The sequence below is a fragment of the Bicyclus anynana genome, chromosome 19 (genome assembly GCF_947172395.1).
Source record: "Bicyclus anynana chromosome 19, ilBicAnyn1.1, whole genome shotgun sequence".
Lineage (NCBI taxonomy): Eukaryota > Metazoa > Arthropoda > Insecta > Lepidoptera > Nymphalidae > Bicyclus > Bicyclus anynana.
In genome coordinates, this window is record NC_069101.1 from 1,824,852 (window position 1) to 1,846,248 (window position 21,397).

The 21,397-nt window shown below is 37.5% G+C and overlaps 2 protein-coding genes across 3 annotated transcripts; one reads left to right on the top strand and one right to left on the bottom strand.

The window, feature by feature from the left end:
- Positions 1–1,686: 1,686 nt before the first annotated feature.
- On the top strand, positions 1,687–14,567 carry LOC112050648 (outer mitochondrial transmembrane helix translocase). 2 transcript variants are annotated; one of them, XM_024088953.2, is made up of 7 exons: positions 1,687–2,012; positions 2,946–3,054; positions 3,682–3,826; positions 4,539–4,706; positions 5,980–6,248; positions 7,395–7,523; positions 8,493–14,567. In XM_024088953.2, exons 1-7 carry the CDS (start codon positions 1,840–1,842, stop codon positions 8,652–8,654), a joined length of 1,155 nt encoding a protein of 384 aa, XP_023944721.1. In that variant the 5' UTR covers positions 1,687–1,839; the 3' UTR covers positions 8,655–14,567. The 2 variants fall into 2 exon arrangements, with proteins under 2 accessions (XP_023944721.1, XP_023944722.1); XM_024088954.2 differs by having other exon boundaries at positions 2,958–3,054.
- A 123-nt stretch (positions 14,568–14,690) lies between these two features.
- LOC112050654 (uncharacterized) lies at positions 14,691–21,055 on the bottom strand. The gene is made up of 4 exons (XM_024088961.2): positions 20,880–21,055; positions 19,847–20,343; positions 16,137–16,261; positions 14,691–15,357 (listed from the first exon to the last, which is right to left on the bottom strand). Exons 1-4 carry the CDS (start codon positions 20,972–20,974, stop codon positions 15,334–15,336), a joined length of 741 nt encoding a protein of 246 aa, XP_023944729.2. The 5' UTR covers positions 20,975–21,055; the 3' UTR covers positions 14,691–15,333.
- Positions 21,056–21,397: the final 342 nt, after the last annotated feature.

Consider the following 21,397-nt stretch of genomic DNA (forward strand, 5'->3'; position numbering starts at 1 on the left):
CGCTAGTTACTAATATTTTTATGGACGATATATCGATAGTTCGATATTGAAACGTAGATATCGATACTAGATATTTTTAACAAGTTTTAATTTTTTATATCCCTCGCAAATTATTTAAACTAAAGCATTATCAAACATAATCTAATTTATTTATACTACGTTTTTCATATTTTAGTTTTTTAATTGCATTTTATCGAAAATGTCACTGAAATAAGTAAAACGTAATGTATTCAGATAGTATACACTACTTTACCCTCAGACAAAACTTTAAACATGTTTAATCGTATTAATTTACTTGTCAATTTAGTTACATAAAAAAATAGTGAAGTTTAATAAATACTTAATTGTTAAAAGTTTTCATTTAGCCGAAAAATTTATTTTGAAATTATCGATATATCGATAATCCGATATTTTAAAAAATAGCAAGCCCTAGTCTTTTGCGGTTTCCTTTTTGATAACGCCGCTCGCCGCCTAACCCGTAACTATTGTCGGCAATGTCCAAAAATAGGTACAAGTAAGAAATGTATCTTTCGATCGTTTCTTATAACGCAAGGTGATTGGTTGGGTCTTAATAATTCGATCATTCGGGTCACGGGTCTTTCGTGTTTTGTGTTACGACTCGACTTAAAGTATGTAAGTTACTTGAGTCTTAAACTGAACATCCGTAGGACATGAATCGGAACCCTTTTTTTATTCGTTACAAGTTAGCCATCGACTACAATTTCACCTGAAGGTAGTGTAGTAAGTGATTATGCAATCTGAAATGGAAACGGACTAACTTATTAGGGGGAGTATTTGAATCCACGGCTTGGCGGTACGTCTTTGTCGGTAGGGTGGTATCGAGCCACGATCGAAGTCTCCCACCAGCCAGGCCTGGACCAAAACACCAATCGGCCCAACCGAGGTTCGAACCCAGGACCTCCGTCTTGTAAATCCACCGCGCACACCACTGCGCCACGAAGGCCGTTAAAATTCCGAACTGATCGGATTTTAGGTTGCTATTCTGTAGAGTGATGTTGTACGACTGACCGACGAGTATTCGATCCAGATAATTGTTACAAGTCCAATTCAGTGTGGTGAACAAAAATCGTTCGCAGATTATTTGAGGCGCTGACGACCGCGTCACTCGCTCACGCACAAGTACTGATCGGGTATCAGAGATTCGATCAATCGCGATCGACACAGGTCTAGTACGGGTTAACACCCGTAAATAAAATAAAATTTAATTTAAAGAAATAGGTTAAAGTGAATGACCTCAAAGCTCAAAGGGACCGACGGGCTGCCGACGTGACTGCGGCGAGGAGGTAGGTAGATGTTTGAAAATACAGGATGTGTTAAAATAATCGATTTTTGAAAGTTTATTACAATTGTAACTCCTTGAATTGTACTTTGTTTATTTTTTTAATAACACTGATGGATTATAGACATTGGGTACAATATGTGGGATTTTGGTTTAAGACGAATAACGTAGCGCGGTGTATAAACCACACTGACATAATTGATATATATTTTATTATTACATATTTTATTATATGAATATATTTAGGTTAAATAGGATAATTGTTGAGAATAGTCCTAAATTGAATTGAAATCCCCCGCAATTTGGGGAATTCCCTAAAAAATAGAATTTTTAGAACTTGCAAGTTTTTCAAGAAGAAAAAAAATTACTTGTTTGTCTTTGAGACTTTGACTCTTTGATTTGACACAAAATTTCTCAAAAATCATACGGGAGAATTTATCGTAATTTTTCCAAGTTTCCGTGATTTATTTGAAAAGCAAACGTTTTCAAACACCAGCTTTGTTTTAGTTTGTTGGTTTTCTTGATATTAAACAAATAGCATGATGGTGGAAGGCTCGGCATTTACGCGGAACGATGTGTTCCAAATGGCTATCCGCGTTGCTTTTGTATCTGCAGTGACTTATTTCTCAATAAAATGGCTCGTGAATCAAATAGATCCCACTTCCAAGAGTAGGAAGAAGGCAGAGGAGAGAGCGCGGGAACAGTTACGCAAGTATGTATTGATTTTTGACTTTGATGTCGATGCAGCAGTTGTGAAATCTAATAAGACTTGTCTCCTCATTGATCATGCTAACATGGGTGACGTTCTGCTATTAATAATTTCAGCTACATATCCAACTCGTATATACTGGCAAACCTAACCTCAATTCATCTTATTAAGTTTTCATATTCATCAGTAAATCTTAAATGATGATGGTGATGCTGCAATTTCTGCCATAATATCTTAGGGCACAGTAGATTTATTTGGTGTTTTAGAGTACAATTCCTTTTCCAAGATGTGTATTTCAGGGAAGTAGCAGGTGAACACTTGCCATGTTTTTCTGTTCTGGACTTGGTTAGTGTGATGTCATGTACATCACAGTTAGTCATCCTAACTACTTAACAGAGATTATTTAATTAAAGTCAGATCAGTAAGAAAGAAAAAATCTGATACATTAGGTAACTTTGTGTACTATGGTGCAAACATTACTTACTGGTATGACCAAAGTCTAAAACATACTTAAATCCTATGTTAAATGTTAAATTTTCTTTTGGATAAACCAATAGGTCCCTAGTTATAAAACCCTTCTATTTATTATTATCAAACTTGTTTTTTTTATTTTAATTTTCTATTAAAATATCTGTTTTTTCTTGTGAATAACTAAGAATGTACGGAGTTTTATTTTTGGATCCTTCCTTTTGATAGTAGACCCAATAAAACACCAAACATCTGAAACAAGGTCAGAAAAGTTCATCTAAAGTACACATTACAGAAATATAAGAATTTTCTTTCATCTTTTTTGTTTTGTTTATCTCAAAAGAATTCCTGTATATTCATTATCTGTGGCTGGTCATAAATCCTTTGAGCTATTGTGGCTTTAAATGTCTTTTTTATATAATGTTCTTTTTTTATTATTAATGATTGTATAGTTAAGGATATGTTAAGGATGTCTTGCAGAGCCGGTCTGGGCGGAAAGCATTCAGTGGTGCTAGACAAACTAACAGATCATGAGATGATCATTGCATCACAGCTGGTGGTGCCAGAAGAGATCAATGTAAGTACATATACAAACCCGCAAACCCATATAGGTGTGGCGAACGAACTCTTTCGTTCGCCCACTTTAGGTTAGGCCATCTACATTCACATTCCAGATTCATTTCATATTTAGAATTCCCTCGACCGCACATGCGTGGATATATTGTTTCGCCCATCCATTACATCTTTACCGTTTCTCCTTTACACACCGTTTCATCACCTATTTGATAGTACTTTTATTTTATATCCTTTTACAATTGTTACAATCAGTTACAATAAATATACCTACATCTACATCGTCGTCTTCATATCTATTTACTAATATCAAACCCCCATGGCGATATTGGTGACCCCGACGTGATATAGATATGCAACATTTAGCCTAAACAGCTTAAAAAATACCTCTTCATAATTCAGAAAAACTGATAGAACTAGTTACTTCTAATGACATAACTTCCTTGTAGGAATAAAAAAGCATTATATAAAAAAAAACAGCTTCATAATGTGGAAAAAACTAGAAGAAATGTCTAATAACTTACTTTTAGCAATAAAACAGCATTGCATCTATAAGACAATAGACAAAGATATTGTTATTTTATGTATGCATTAAGTATTTATTTATTTTTCAATTTGTATTGTATTGTAGGTGAACTGGAAAGACATTGCCGGCCTGGACCACTTGATAAAGGAGTTGAGAGAGACCGTGATCTTGCCCATACAGAAGAGGGAATTGTTTGCTGACAGTCGGCTCACTCAGCCGCCCAAAGGAGTCCTGCTGCATGGACCACCAGGTCTATATACTTTTTTTCTATACTATATTATGAAGACGAAAGATTTGATTGTTTGTCTGTTTGCATTGAATAGGCTCTGAAATACTGGACTATAAGGAAAATTCTTAACCCAATGGAAAGCTGCATTGTTAGCGAGATTCATATCATATCTTCCATGTTCTTACAGGATCTGGAAAATTACATTATTGTGAAAATTACATATGTATTATAGAATAGAAAACTAGCAAGCCCTCCTGCTTTTCTCAAGAACAGCAGGGGGTATAGGGTTGTCTTTTGCTTGGATTATAATTATGTTTTGTACCTTATGGTATGGTATGATACCATACTATAAGGTAATGAATCCCTTTATTGTCTGCTAATTGTTCTATATTTTGGATATCTGTTTAACTGCCTTATCAGACCCATGGTTAAGGTTTAAGTCCTGCTACAGATAATTAGGTCCACGTTTGATACCCAGGTCAGGCCACAGATGAAATATCTATTGGAATCCTGGAATTCTCAAATCCATGGTGTTGGTACACCCTGTGCCTCAGGGAGCTGTACCTTCAATATATAGATCCTTAGCCTGATTTATTTCATGTCATGTCTGGCTAACCTTAGCAATGAGATCACTAAGGAAATGATGTCAAGGGAATAGAGAGTGCACCTGTTTTAGTGCCTACACTTGTGCACTTATAATTAAGTATACTAATTTACTTTGTTTATTTAATAGGTTGCGGCAAAACCTTGATAGCCAAGGCAACAGCGAAGGAGGCCAACATGAGTTTCATCAACTTGGATGTCTCTCTGCTGACCGACAAGTGGTACGGAGAGACACAGAAGCTTGCGGCTGCTGTGTTCAGCCTTGCTGTCAAGTTGCAGCCTTGCATTGTGTTTATTGGTGAGTATTATACATTAAGATACTTCTTCTATGTATGCTTAAAACAATCAACATGTGATGCTGTGATGGACCTGCCAATGCATAGCTTTAAGAAAAGTGTCAAAAAACATTTACTTAGTCGAAAGTTATACCATTAACAAGTTCCTTAATGATAAAGATGCTTGGAGGCCATTGGATCAGTTTCCACCTTCACACAGGAAGTAAAACTATAAGAAATTGTAATGTTGTCATGAATTGTAAATTACAATATTGTATGATTTTTTTAAAAGAGTTTCTTGCGGGTTTCTTCTCAGCAGAACCTGCCTTCTGAACCGGTGGTAGAATTTTTACAAATAGTATCAAAAGTGCTTGTAAACTGAGCCTACTTGAAATAAATGAATTTTTAATTTTGAACATTAATAGCCAAGTGCAGAACAGAATCCTAAGAAGAAGAACATGATCTCTTAGGTGAGATAACGTCTGATTTTATGTCACAATGTGTCTTATAGCCCAGTGGATAGTGATCTTTGCCTTTGATTCAGAGGATGCTCTAACTTTTCAGTTGTGTGTATTTTAAGAAATTAAACATCACGTGTCTCAAACAGTGAAGGAAAAAGGAAACCTGCATAACTGAGAATTTTCTTAATTCTCTATGTTTCTGAAGTCTGCCAATCTGTATTTGGCCGAGAGGAGATTCATGCTCATCAGTGAATATGGGTTGTCAATATGTCTCTTAAGTATTAAGCTACCTTGGAAGCAATGCAAGTAAATTTTTTTGTCCGCGTGAAAGTCAGAATTGCAAGGCACGGTACTCTGGTACGGGGAGGCTGGCCAGCTCACTCTTAGTTTAACCCTAGATAGCTAACGTTCGGACATACCCCGTTTAAGCTAACCATCCGTTGAAACAACGGGCACAACTCAAGTATCTCGATAAGTGTAACACTTACCTGCCCGATGCATGCACTACCGCAGAGACCTCGCTGGCAACAGAGTTGGCTAGCCGAGATGAAACATTGGAGTGTACTGTTAGAAAATGACAGCGATATTTCTGTGTGGTGCCCGTCAAATTGAATTGAGCTTATTAGGGTTAAATGTTTGTGTGGTCCCTATTTCAGCATTAGTTTTATCCAGAATTATTTCAATGCTGTGATCGCAAATAAAACGATGTCAACTGAATATTGTACTTATTTGGATAATATTTTATTGCTGCATTTCCACAGGAATGGGAACTATACTGGTAGTAACATATAAAAGTCATAATATTTGACTTAGTATGCTATGTTTTTGTCTGCAGACGAAATAGAGTCATTCCTTCGCACGCGCACGCAGCACGACCACGAAGCGACAGCGATGATGAAGACTCAGTTCATGTCGCTGTGGGACGGACTCATCACCGACCCCACCTGCACTGTCATCATCATGGGCGCCACCAACCGGCCCCAGGACCTGGACAAGGCCATCCAGCGCCGCATGCCCGCCACCTTCCACGTGCCAATGCCCAGCGAGACCCAGCGCGAGCGGATCCTGCAGCTCATCCTGCAGTCTGAGCCCACTGCACCAGATGTGAGTGATTTCTTTAGAACTCAGATGTCAAGATTCAATAAAGTCTGGTGCAGAGTTCTCAATATTAAATATATAAGTGCGAAAGGTCATTCATCACGAAATCTCGAAAACTGCTTGACATACAATGATGAAATTTGGCAGGGAGGAAGTACATAGTTAGTAGGTATCCGCTAAGAACGGATTTTGCGATAGGGTCGGATTAAAGAGGTCTAAAGGCTCTAGCAAATTTGTATGAAAGTCAATTAATTGATTATAAATGCCGGCGCAGACTACCTCATACGGTAGCGTGAATGGCTTAATAGATTACCTACAAGTTCAAGTATGGTTAGCGTATCGTAATTTTTAAAATCACATTCATAGTTAGCAGAACTCCGCGGATTCACCTGCATGATTCCCATTCCCGTAGGAATACAGGGATAAGCTATACCCTATGTTACTCTTTGATAATATAGCTTTCCATTGGTGAAAGTATTTTTTAAATCGGTCCAGGAGTTTATTTGTTACAAAAATACAAATACTTCCTCTTAATAACACTAGTGTAGACCAGCAGGACGTCGATGTGATACCGCTACCGGAGAGCTTGGAGCAAGAGAGGCTGCGAGCTCCTGTGAGTGCTCCTGGTGTAGTGCGACGTATGAGATGGTCTCGTCCACTCAATGAGAGCGTCATGCGTGCGTATTATGGGGCAACAGAGGGGGGAACTAAACTTACTGCGTACCGGTCAAGGATGTTGACTCTGTTTCAGACTCTTGAGCCAACAGTGACCGTGACTGCGCAACGACTCTCGGATCAGGTGGGGTTGTTCCGATAGTTTTTTCAGTCAATGGTCTTATAGCGAAAAGCTTCGACCAACATCTTAAGAAGCTTTCACTTAACTGTTGGATCAAGAGTCGGATACACAAGGCAGTGATTCTTGAGACGGCGCGTATTGTAAGGAGATTCCTCACTCTGGAGCCCTGACCACCCGTTGCTTGGGTACTCAAATGTCCCATACTGGGGGGGTTTGTTTTTTAAAAAAAAATTTAATAGTGTTTTGTATTATATTTTTATATTAACATTGTTAAAAATTAAAAAAAAAGGTAAATAAATAAATGAGAGAAAAAAATATTAGTGTAGATAACAATGAGCCATGATGATTGTCCGCAGATCGAGTACCGGCGGCTGGCGATGGCGACGGAGGGCTTCTCCGGCTCGGACCTGCACGAGCTGTGTCGGCAGGCGGCCGTGTACCGCGTGCGCGACCTCGCCCGGGACGAGCTCGCCAGGGAGCAGCAGGTAATCCTCGATTACGGGTGGTTAACATTCATATCAGTGTTGTTATAAATAAGAGGGTATTTGATGACTAGGGCTCAGTTGTTTGTTAGGCAGCATGGACACCGTCATGCTACTAGTCGCGTTAGTGATTTTGTGCAATAATGTTTTGTAATTATTAATAATGTTTTGTGCTGTAATTATTGATCATAAATTGTTTGGTGTGGTCATAAAGAACATGTCGGGCAGGGGAGGTAAATGAAATAATTCTAAAAGGATCCCTCAAACCTACACGCAAGAGCACAAGTCCTGGGACCTCCTCGAGTTTCCTCTACTACTAATGGTATAGGTAATCACTGTCACGTTATACTAAAAAAAAACCCAATTAAAGCACATTTGTTTTATTTCCTCAGACCACTACCTCTGGACTTGTATCACAGTCAAATTCACCAACAAAATTGTCTGTTGTTTTTTGAAAGGGGACGAGGTAAACTCACACATTAACAATATTTAACACCAATAAATATATTCTGTGTCCTTACACTACACACAACTATAAATTGAAATCGTAATACACACACGTGTAATTTTAACAAAATGAAAAATCGATTCTATAGACGCAGTTTGTATATACACAGATCGTGATCATATACTTTTGATAGACGGGTAACTAGAGGGACGTCTTGCGAGCCAGGTCCTATGGTAATTGGTCTGAGTTAACGACTGCACTGAAACTATACTTCATATATGAAAGAAAAACTGAAAATTTGTAGCAAATACAACCTCTTGTGTCGAACTTGCTTTGCTTTGTTAATTAAGCAAATTATTAAAAAATAATGGTTTTATTTTTAGATGCATATGCATCCAATAATAAAACCATTATTTTTTTATTAATTTAATTTAGTTTTTATTTATTAATTACTATTTCATTATTTATCTACAAGTTTGATTATAGTCTAGTAAATTAATAAAAAAATATAATTATTTTTCCAGACACAAGAAACCAAATCGAACACATCCGACTCCGACGAGGAATACGTAGACGCCGTCCGTCCCATCACTATGGAAGACCTCCGGATGGCTCTCAGCAAACTGAAGGAGTCCAAGATACAATGCGGCTCGCTAGCGCCGTCCGTTCGGTTGGAACTCGACTAGATGAACAATTCGACTACACATACCTTTAAGTCGACTAGACACATCCCGAAGTCGGATAATTTTCTCGACTACTGTGAGTTTAAGAGTAGTTTTAATGACAGATACGCTATACCAAATTTATTTTACTGATTAAATAGTAACACATACGTATTAATAAAAAAACTCGACTAGATGAACAATTCGTTTACTTACACTTACCTTAAAGTCGACTAGACACATCCCGAAGTCGGATAATCGTCTCGACTATTGTGAGTTTAAGAGTAGTTTTAATGACAGATACACTATACCAAATTGTTTTTACTGATTAAATAGTAACACATACGCATTAATAAAAAAACTCGACTAGATGAACAATTCGACTACACTTACCTTGAAGTCGACGAGATAAATCCCGAAGTCGTATAATCGTCCCGACTACTAGTAGAGTAGTTTTAATGACGGATACACTATACCAAATTGTTTTTACTGATTTAATAGTACAAATCAGAGCTGTAAAGCCAGTTAAAAAGACATCTCGCTATTTGACATCATACACAGATTGCCTCAAAGATATTTTTTGCAAGAAATATCCTTGACACTACTCCCCAGCCAACTCACTAATCGCCCTAACATGCAACCAAACGACGTACCTCTTGCAGAGAAATAGACAAAAAAATCAATCAATTGCAGCTCTAAAAGAAATATCCCCATGTCTTTCATTGGGACAAAAGAGATTGGACTAAGACTATAACGCCGCCATTTGTTGACATTTTGTCTATTTCTCATCGAGAGGTGAATCTTTGGTCGCATGTTAGCGCTACAATTCTGTGTTGGAGAGGTACAGTACAAGTTTTCAGCTTGCCTCAAATGCGTACCCAAAAATCGAACTCTTCAATTATATGTGGCTTGTCTATACAGGGTGCTTGGAAGTATTTTCCATAACTTCAATATGTTGACGAGTCCACTTACAGGAGCCGTACTATACAACTAATTTTTTTTAATTTATTTTATTTAAATTAAAATTCATACAAAGTAATTCAAATAATCCATGTAACACACGCCTTTAACTATCCTTACATTTTAAAATACGTAAAACTTGGCTACGTCATAAATATTAGGATGATGATTTGGATGTTTACAAAAGAAATATTACTTACCCCAAAATATTAATTTTAGAACATATGTTCCTTGAACATTTTTAATAAATTTTTGGTAAAGTGTATAACCCCAGAGTTAAGGTAAATTAGTCCCCAGCACCCTGTAGATATCAATATAGCTATTTAAAAATGTTCTAAATTATTAACAACAGATTTTAAACAAACAGAAAAATTATGTGTCTGTTGTCGTTTTAAATATTTTAATCACTAAATGTCGTATGTACATTATGTTTGTCTGTAAATATTGATTTAATATCGTTAAAGTAGAAATCTATTTACTATTGTTAAATTATTGTAAATATTTTATTGGTAAACAAAGTATCGTAATAATTACTGTTATGTCATACAATTGTGAAAGTTTATTAACAAATTACAAGTAACTTTATCTGCGTGAAACTCAGACCAATTATTGTATAGGACCTGCCTCGCTAGACGTTACTTTTCTGTCAAAGTATATGATTAACGATCTAATGCGATTATAAAAACTGTCTCTATAATATCGATGTTAAATTGTTGTAATTGTGTTCGTAGGTTAAAGAGCTACGTAAAAACACCTTTTTGTGTAATTGAATTGTGTAAAAAACGGGCAAAAACTTCTAGTTTAGTATAAGATATGTACTAAATCTAAGCTCGTTTTCTTCAGAAAATGACAGAAAATTTTGTTCGTGACTTTGAGTGCGATACAGGTCCTTCTATAATTGGTCTGAGGCGTGAAATTAATGTTTATCTTGAAACTTTTATGCCTCAATATTTCTATTCAGGAAATATTGATCATATTTAAAACATATGGCAAATATTCTATGAATGAACTTTTAGATAGCCCGGGATCAGTTTAGCATTTTTACAATTGATTACTATCAAGTTAATTTTTCGTGAGTAGCTAGTGTCCGTGCTTCGTACCGTGCTAGCCCAGCATGAATGACCTCTGCCTCCGATTCCAAAGAGTGTGGGTTCGAATCCGGTCTGAGGCATGCACCTCCAACTTTTCAGTTGTGTGCATTTTAAGAAATTAAATATCACGTGTCTCGTGTGTGAAGTCTGCCAATCTGGGCCAGCGTGGTGGACTATTGGCCTAACCCCTCTCATTCTGACAGGAGACTCGAGCTCAGCAGTGAGTCGAATATGGGTTGATAATGATGATGATACAAACATCGTCCATGTACGAAGACTTGGTTCCAATAAATGCGAATTATTAAGTTTGTTTGTTTTATAGTCGCGTAGGTAATTCGTTGTAGATGGCTGTGTGTACTGCGTCACTGTATGATTAGTTATTTAGTCATTTACGCTTTTTAGATTGTACGTAAAATGTAATATTTTACTGAAATTGGCGAAAAATAATAAACAACACTAGTAGTAATATTTCTTATAAAGTCGAAAATTACACCTGTGTGTGTTTTCATGTGTTATATTTGTGCCGTGATAGCCCAGTGGATATGACCTCTGCCTCCGATTCCGGAAGGTGTGGGTTCGAATCCGGTCCGGGGCATGCGCCTCCAACTTTTCAGTTGTGTGCATTTTAAGAAATTAAATATCACGTGTCTTAATCGGTGAAGGAAAACATCGTGAGGAAACCTGCATACCAGAGAATTATCTTAATTCTCTGCGTGTGTGAAGTCTGCCAATCCGCATTGGGCCAGCGTGGTGGACTATTGGCCTTACCCCTCTCAGTCTGAGAGGAGACTCGAGCTCTGCAGTGAGCCGAATATGGGTTGATATTTGTGCAGAGGCACATTTTTTTTATTTACACAAATAATTGCAAAAATAAATAGGGTATTCATTTATTTTTGCAACACGGCTAAAACTCACGTCGTACTTGATAGGGTCAATTAGGGGTTGAAAATCGTTATGAATATCATGAAAGAGTTGTACATGTTGATTTGACTGTAAGTTGTATAAATTGTATGTATAAAGAATTTTGAAAATTAAAGTCCTGATTGTTTTGAATTATGTGAAAGTTTCTCTGAAAAAAAAAGTGTGTGTCGGCTCCGACGCACGAATCTTTCAGTACGACTGACTAAATAGAGTATGTTGCCCCGCAGCCTCAGACCAACTATTGTATGGGACCTGCCTCGCTAGGTGTAACTTTTCTGTCAAAGTATGATCAATGATCTAAAGCGATTATAAAAGCTGTCTCTATAGAATCGATGTTAAATAGTTGTAATCGTGTTCGTCGATTAAAGAGCTCCGTAAACACGCCTTTTTGTGTAGTTGAATGGTGTAAAAAACGGACAAAAACTTCTAGTTTAGTATAAGATATATACCAAATCTAAGTTCGTTTTTTTCAGAAAATGACAGACAATTTTGTTTGTGACTATGAATGCGATACAGGTCCTTCTATAATTGGTCCGAGCCCGCAGCATACACTATGTACGTCCCAATACACACGCCTGAAAAGTGAAAGGTGCGCAACCGAGGAGCTATATATGAAAAATCGATTCTCCCCAAACCCCAAAAAAAAACTTTTATGCGTAGTCGCGGCTGTCAGCTAGCCTTCCGCTTAGATGAATGTTTTTATGTGTTCCTCGTCGCGTTATAATTCATACGATTATGATGAAACTTTTGTTCTGTTGTTCTATGTTTGAGAAGGTTTTCTTGGCCTCAAAATGGTTATATTCTTACAAAATAAAAAGAATAAGACGACAAGTTTTCAAAAGTTTCAGTAGAATGTTACCTAATTCAGGTACTGCGAAGCGAAGTACGTGAGAGTTACCTGTGAAAATTGTGTATGAGTTTGTTATGTGTGTGCAAATTACTATATCTATGTGCGCATATAATGCAGTTAGGACTAAGGCTCTTTCACACTAGCGTAGGCGATGATCGAAAGTTATTGCGCCATATTGATTTGCGTTGCACTGAAACTTTGGGTTTACAAAATTTTAACGCCAGTGTGAAGGGATTATAAAGGTCGCGTGATTCGTTAAGAATGGCGGTGGTTTTGTTTTCTATTGTATACCTCTGGAAATTTGGAAAAGGAAACAGTTGTGCAGTAGTGTCACTAGATGGCGCTGTTTCAATTCCTTGGAAATTCGCGTTTACGTTTACGCGATAGTCACAGTATGAAAACTGCCACTTGGCACACTGAACGTTCTTTAAGTATTGCGCGATCGCTTCATGCAAAGTTACGCTTACAAAGCCACTAGGTTGTGCGCACGATTGCAGCAATATTTAATTGTTAAGGATTTTTTATACGTTATTACCGAAAAATGTATGTTCGGTTGTTGATATAAGGCACCTAGCACACTGCGCGGCCACGATCACGACCGGAGACCATAGAGAAGTTAACTGAAGAAACCATATTGTTCTAAGGTGTCAATTTACATTACGACTTTCATCGAAATTTTATTGCATGAAAAATATTTTATATTGTGAATAAAATATATTGCAAGTGATGGTCGTCTTGTATAGGGATCCTCTGTGAACATCGCGCACTTGGCCGCAAACCGGGCCGGAACGACTGGTTGCGACCAAGCGACGTACTAGAGTATACTAAAGTGTTTATCAGATAGCATGGGCAAGGTGTCATTCGTCTGTATGACGTTCATAATACGTACTATTATCGTGAATCGCGGCAAATTTTTCAAGAGTGAAACAAACTGTCACCCGCACTATGCTATATGAAATGAACTGCGCTGTACTGTTGCGCGGGTAGATTAACAACAGCAGTAATCCGACATTTGGCCGCGTTCGTGGTCTTGGCCGCAGCTAAACCGCAGCTTTTGCGACCACGGCCAACGTTTATTAGTGGTGGTCCTAGTGCGTTAGTTGTAAAACTGCTGTAAGGGCGTCAACACGCGGACCGACTTAGTCGCGGTAAGTGGTGTGCACAGGGTAAGCATTTGTTTATGTTTACACGTTTGATATGTAACACTATAATATTTAACAATAACCAAAACAACAAACAAATGAGATAATTTATTTTATCTTTGTCTTGTTTATATCTCTGTTTTATGTATGTAATGTGTAATGTAATGTAAAATCAGGAGCATTTTGTTTTAGCTGGTGGGAAATAGGGAGAATAATCGTTTAAATTTCAGTTATTGTTGTAGATATCCATAAATTTGATAACGGAATAAAGCGTGACGAATTTTAAGGTTTTTTTTATGTACCTATCACATAATTCTTTTTTCCATTTGGAGGCCGGTGATTTTTTGCCTCTATGAAATGCTCGCGCCACTTAGGTCGGTCGCTTTGATTGTTGCTTGTAAAGGTTTATTAAAACTTATGATTTCCGCAAACTACAGATTATTCGATCACATGACAATTCCACTTACCGTAAATTACTAAATTGGGGACTAAATTAAGCCACCTACAGTTTGGTAAACTCGTAAAATTTTTGACATATTTTATAGAGGTAATGTTTGTGGTGTTGTAGGGGGTAATATCTGGATCTACGAAACCGATTCTGAAAATTCATTTACCACTAATAAATAAATAATAAGCCACATTATTAGTGGTGTCATAGGCTATATTTTATCCCCGTATTCTCACGAGAACGGGAACTAAACGAGTGAAACCGCGGTGCGTCGGCTACTAATGTAATAATCCTTTGTTATCTTGTAATTAAGGGTTGTGTCCTTAAAAGTCGAGACTTGCTGACGACAGTTTGCACTTGCGACAATATTGTCGCGCGATCGTTCAGTCTGCAGTGTGTGGGAGCGCTTGAAATTGTTAAAATCGTTTTAATTTGTAGATATAATACAATTATAGATGATCTTTGATTGATATATTATTGATTGCGGATATTATGTAAATAAAAGGGAATAAGTGAATCAAAACATTTAATGTTGTTTAATTTTGGTACATTTAATTTAATTTATAAATATCATAATTATAATAATATACCTATACTCAGAGGCATAATTATCCGCCCACTTTAATTTGACGCTAGTATATTGAAGTGGGCGGATAATTGTGCCTCTGAGTATATTATCATGTATTTTTTTGAGGAGAAGCAAGAATTAAATGTGTTTGGGAAACACTTGGAAAATATGCGATATTTTTACCTCCTGCGTTGATAACTAGAGTATAAAAAAAGACTCCCAAAGTTATAGTGCCAATATTGGAATAACTCAGTTTGATACTTGCAATTATTGTTTATTGAAGTGTTAGAGGGGCACCTCCAACTTTTGAGTTAACGGTGAAGGAAAAACATCGTGAGGAAACCATATACCTGAGAATTTTCTTAATTCTCTACGGATGTGAAGTCTGCCAATCCGAATTGGGCAAGCGTGGTGAACTCCGGCCTATGCCCTCTATTCTGAAAGGAGACTCGTGCTCAACAGTGAGCCGAATATGGGTTGTTGATGATGATGAATTTCTGTTTTATTTATTGCCAGAGGATTTAAGAAGATTAAGTCTCTACTTTTAGTAGCTAAAATCAAGATATTTTGCTTGGCTGCCATAACTTTAGCATCTTTCCGTATTCCACACCTAACCGTGGCCTTACCTTCTTATAAAACATATTCGTGTGCACAGAAGTAAATAAATTAGTATTAATTATTAATTAACTTGTCCTTTTGGCACACAGAACTTGGACGTAATTTTCAATCGAATGGCCAACGGGATACCTGTAAAACAAAAGCTTTGTTATAAATATATAACATTTTTGTCTGATGACATCTACTTGATCTTTGCACGTGTAATAATAATATTTAGTAAATAGTTTTATATAATTAAATAAGGAAAACGATCTTAATTCGTCGGATTGAGACTAGATAATCTTTTTAATATGAAAATGGAACCGACTTCAAAACGTATTTTAGTTATTTAGATGTTAACTCAAAATTACTAAACCTATTTTCACGAAAATGAAATGGGACCAATCTGGAAATATACTCTTTCAAACAAAGAGAGAATTTTCAAAATTGGTTAATAAATGACGAAGTTATAAGGTAAGAAACAAATAATAAAAAAACGAAAAACTTCTTTCAAGTAGAAGGTATAGTCGTTACCCCCATGAATAAACCACAGCGTCAACTAAACAGGGCATTTAGCCATGTGGCACGCTGATTCTCTTTCTACAAACGCTAACGCAATGACAGATCCGATCGATAACTTGATCACGTGACCTGTCAATTACGATTGTCATTCCCAGTTAATTTTAGTAGCGTTAGCGTTTGTAGAAATAGAATCGGTATGCCACATGACTACAGGCCCTTGGTTGGCTCTTATCGAGCTCTTAAATCCGTAGCGATTTCATAATCTTGTTAGTAGATAGGTAGGTACATAGGCTTAATGGCTCTCAAGAAATGTCGAAATATTATGGAATCGCTACGGATTTAAGAGCTTATGGTAGCCTCAGGTGAGTTTTACTCTATTAAAAAAAGATTGGATAGCAAAAAATTACCTTTTTTCGTTTTGAATTTTTCCTTCGCGGCTGTCGGTGGTTTTTCTTCTTCTTGAAATTGGGTTTTGAGTAGTATTTCTTCGGCGGTACTCTAAGAATCACGTTTCTTAGTAGCTCAAGCAAACCTGTGTGAATAATGAATAATTTATGTACCTGTAACGTATCTCGATTTTATATTATGCGCCTTTTCTACCTGTATTATGTAAGTCTCAGACCGTATGTAGGTACCTGTAGCATATCTCTCGTATTTTATATTATGCGCCTTTTTTACCTGTATTATGTAAATCTCAGACTAATTACCATAGGACCTGCCTCACTAGACGGTACCCCTCTGACAAAAGTATATGATCACGATCTAACGTTTTTATACAAACTGTATCTTTAAACACAGATGTTTCATTGCGTTAAAATTACACGCGTGTGTATTACAATTTAAATTTATATTTACTTAGTTGTGTGTAATGTAAGGACACAGGATATATTTATTGGTGTACATGGGTTTTGTTATTTTTAATAAATATTTTCCTGCAGCTTATCTCCGATGTCACTCCCTTGAGCATTCTGCGATCGCATAGAACACCAGTTAGGTCCCGCCATTTTGACCAAGCAGCACTTATACGGACGGGTTTTGACATCGTGGTCAATAACACCAAACTCATGCATGACCGACCCGAAATACTTATATATCGGATTCCGAGCGATGCGCTCTTTCGTCGCCGATTAATATACTACCCGGGGAGTATCGGAGCATGCAAGGTACTTCGCCACATTGAGCTTTAGACCATGCCATGGCAACTTAGAAGAACGTGAAATCTTTATGAAGCAGCGCCATCTACATCCTAGATTTAAGATTCCAGGATAGTAAATTCAATTACTTATAGTGTGTATGTATTATAATGTTTTGAGAGATTTAAACCCTGTAAGTATGGAAAAAAAACCAAAAAAAAAAAAGAATTATTTATCCTTTTAATTTTGACGCGTAATAGGAAGAGTGTGTTTGTATTTCTGAAGCAAAGGGATTATTAAAGAAAGACAGTAACCGTACATTAATTTCAACGATGTTCTATATAGTTATTTGGCCTAGTGGTGCATAACAAAGGTACGATCTATTAATCCTGAGTTCGAGCCTGGGGGTAACAATAGAAAACTTTTTGTCTTTTTTTTTTTGTTTTTCTCAATTGGTTTCTTCAACTATTACAAAATCAAAAATATCTCCTTTACAAAAAATATGCATTATTATTTTTATAACATAATGGATACTATACTAAAAATACCGTAGCTAGTCACTAGATGGCGCTATCACAAGCGTTCCGAAAAAAGTTAGAGTTGCCTATCTATTTCCAATAATACATTGTAATCTTTGCTTTAGACCGCCGTCTTCTAAGCTTCTTCGCCAGATGTTCACCTTGCGTTCCAATGTATTTTTATTCCTATTTACTAGTGCGATATCGTCTGCATAGATTAGAAGCCACAGTGGTGGATCCTGAATGTCATCGGTAACAGTATCCAGCAAAACATTAAATAAAAAGGGTCTCAGAGTCGAACCTTGGAACCTTGGAACCTTGGAAGTGAACCGAAGTACACCGACTGTGACTGGAAAAGGCGATGTGTCCCCAACGGCAGTCCTAACTATAGATTCGGAATTTAGGTACATGTCTCTGATGATGTCAATATAATCCTCATCCTCTCGTCCCCCTCATAACAAAACAGACAATTTTGTTGGTGAATATGAGTGTGATACAAGCCCAAAGATAATTGGTCTGAGCTATAGCTGCATTAAAACTAATAATACAGCAACACTAAAATACCTTGTAAGTTTACCGATGTACATGTTTTCTGTATATACCACATATATATACCACAGCATGCATAATGTATATTATCTGCCTCATTGGTCCATTTCTTTAGTCTTTGTAGCTTCGAACATAAGTCCTGTATTCGAGTCCTGCGTCATGAAATAGGTACTGAACCTTTCTTACTTTCTATTGAAATTCCTAGACCTATCACGCGGTTCCAATGCGTTGAATGCGTATTAGCGGGCATTAACTCATAGAGTGATAATATTTTAACTCTTTTTTTTTTAATTGTATTAATAAAATATATTTTATGGTCTTGTAACTCAGACCAATCATAAAAGGACTTGCTTCTAGCTAGACGTTACCCATGATGTCAAAAGTACCTATATGATCACGATCTAACGTGTTACGTGTGTACACACTGGGTCTTATATATTCGATGTTTCATTGTGTTAACATTACACGTGTGCCACGGTGTGTGTATTACGATTTAAATTGATAGCTGTGTGTGTAAGGACACAGGCTATATTTATTGGTTTTAAATATTTTCGATGTGTGAGTTTACCTCGTCCCCCTCAAAAAACGACAGACAATTTTGTTGGTGAATTTGAGCGATATACAAGTCCAAATTTAATTGATCTGAGTCTTGTAAGGTTGTTAATGATAATAATGATACAGACCGACGGCTTCTCATATTATTCTTCATGGTAGAAATTAATGCTATATGAGCTTTAAGTAAGTGAGACGTGATAGCCTAGTGGATATGACCTCTGCCTTCGATTCTAGAGGGTGTGGGTTCGAATCCGGTCCGGAGCATACACCTCCAACTTTTCAGTTGTGTGCATTTTAAGAAATTAAATATCACGTGTCTCAAACGGTGAAGGAAAACATCGTGAGGAAACCTGCATACCAGAGAATTTTCTTAATTCTCTGCGTGTGTGAAGTCTGCCAATCCGCATTGGGCCAGCGTGGTGGACTATTGGCCTAACCACTCTCATTCTGAGAGGAGACTCGAGCTCAGCAGTGAGCCGAATATGGGTTGATAGCTGTGCTTTAAGTTCTACCACAGTAAAATAGGTTCTACCATGAACGCCATGAAGTCGTCAGTCGTTATCGGCATGAACGATAATCCGTCAGTCTGTCCCAGTAGGTATCCAAAGTCACATATATGCTATAATACTACTAGACTAATCAATATGTACAATAAGACATACATAAGACATATTTTACATATAAATAGTGAAACGTTTAAAATGAAAAATCAGTGAGAAAATTGTGATAGGTATTAGGTAAATAGTGCATTAGAAGAGGTTAAAAAATATTTACATCATTGTTTAATATTTTTATTATAAAAGTAAAAATAATACCTACTTATTAATTTACATTTTAACATAAAATTAGCCTGCAGAGCCGATTTGATAATAATATATATCGTAATTACAAAACGAAATGATGATTTTGTATTTGATTTTGTTTTAATTAAAATTAACAACTCAACTCTGCAAAGCTTTGAATTGCAGACTTTTGAATTGCAGTCTTTGACTATTTTTATGTCGGCAATACTTAGTACCGTCCAACTGCGAAAGTCCTTAATTTTACGCCTTGCCTTACTGCCTTACGTTATAGCACGATGCAAACTTTATGACGTTTCGAAACATAGATATAGGATAAAGCTGAGCAATACAAGATTTTAGGCATCAGCGATAACATAGGGGCGCGGCGGGATGGCATCACCCTGCGCGTTAGCAACTTCCGAGCGACATACGCAGCTCATTTCCGAGACGTCATAACTTTGTATCGGACTGTACATTAGTAAAGTGCGTTTCATATGTTAGGTACAATGCGATCAGATCGTCATGCGTAGTGGTTCATGCAGGGAGTTAGTACAAGCCGATCAGTTAGAGCCAGTCTCACCTTTGTCGATTCCGTTTACTTTCAGCACAGGGACAACCGCTTCAACGGGTGCACTGTCAGCACCAGGCTTTATAGTGATATCAGAGCATGCTCCGAAGTTCTCCTGGTTTCCACAACCCACGGCTTCCGTTCCATCCTCGCAAACACCCCAGTTGTTACCGGCGATGTACCTCCACTGCACAACACAGTGGTCGCAAGTTAATCCTTTAGGCAGACGATATTTCACCGTAAAAAACCCTCCATGTGGCGGATAAAACCTGGTGCCTCCCTCTTCTAATTCGAGGGGATACTGATCGAAGCATGCCTGATTTTCGTTACGGACATCTGGGCAGATCTTGAATATCCAGTAACCTTTGTGGTAGACCGATATTTGGACGGTTGCTTCGATCACTTGGCCTGATTCATACGTGTCCACTATCATACCCTGACCTAACTGGCCGCCGAACTCGTGCCGTCGAGGCACATCATCGTCATATGGATCGCCGCATATACCGCATCTGCAGGAAATACATACTTAGATATTGCTTCTTTAAATACATAGGAGATAAGTACATGTACCTACTAGACTACAGGCCCTTGAACAAAAATTAACTGTGACCCAAAAATTACCCAACGTACTGTACCGCTCAGAAATGACGGCATAGTGCTCAGAGTTATTTTCTGATATAGTAACAGCCTTCTAAACGTTATTCACGTTGGGTCATTTCACATGTAATTTTTGTTCAAGGGCTTGTAGTCTATACCAGGTTCATTACCATACCTATATAAGAACACCAACAATAAATATTCGCGTTGAATCCAGAAGGCCTAGCAAGCGTCAACAACACATCTCGTAAAGAGAAGATATATCGTAGACGAACACGTGGAGTTGTCTTAGTATAGACCTATAGACTAACCCAAAAACCTTTCAACAATTTTCAGTATGCTTAAATGTGTTGTATAAAAAACCAGTCCAATATTATCGACCAGAAGAGTCTAGTTGCTGTAAACAACGCTGCTGAGGACCGTCCCTTGTTGCGGGAATAAGACTTACTTTCCACCGTTGCCATCATACTGCCTGCCGAAGCCCCCGCAGTTGAGCCCATCGTCGTCGTAGTTGGGCTGGGTGGGGAAGCCTCTGCGCCACATGGATGCCCTTGAGGGTGGTCCCAGCACTCGACCGTGACCAGTCACCGCCACCACGAACACTGCTAGTGCCAGCAAGTCACGCCACATCTGGAATTAAAATTTTCCTGTGCTATTAAATATGCTGTACATAATTCGAACGACAGATGGAAGTTGGTGTTCCAAGGTTATGCCCCTTTGCCGTAATTCGATGGGCATAATCTATACTAATATTATAAAGCTGAAGAGTTTGTTTGTTTGATTGAACGCGCTAATCTCAGGAACTACTGGTCCTATTTGAAAAATTCTTTCAGTGTTAGATAGCCCATTTATCGAGGAAGGCTATAGGCCTATATATTGTCCCCATATTCCTACGGGAACGGGAACCACGCGGGTGAAACCGCGCAGCGTCAGTTAGTATTAATTATTCATGGACGTTGGCGAGGT

Excerpts from the sequence above, each read along its gene's own strand:
- LOC112050648 (XM_024088953.2), top strand. The coding sequence starts at position 1,840 with ATGATGGTGGAAGGCTCGGCATTTACGCGGAACGATGTGTTCCAAATG. Across the intron at positions 4,707-5,979 it reads GCCTTGCATTGTGTTTATTG|ACGAAATAGAGTCATTCCTT; the intron begins GTGAGTATTATA and ends TTTTGTCTGCAG. Across the intron at positions 7,524-8,492 it reads AGCTCGCCAGGGAGCAGCAG|ACACAAGAAACCAAATCGAA; the intron begins GTAATCCTCGAT and ends TTATTTTTCCAG.
- LOC112050654 (XM_024088961.2), bottom strand. The coding sequence starts at position 20,974 with ATGTGGCGCAGAGGCTTCCCCACCCAGCCCAACTACGACGACGATGGG. Across the intron at positions 16,262-19,846 it reads AGTAAACGGAATCGACAAAG|GTTTGCTTGAGCTACTAAGA; the intron begins GTGAGACTGGCT and ends TTATTCACACAG. Across the intron at positions 15,358-16,136 it reads AAAATTCAAAACGAAAAAAG|GTATCCCGTTGGCCATTCGA; the intron begins GTAATTTTTTGC and ends TTTGTTTTACAG.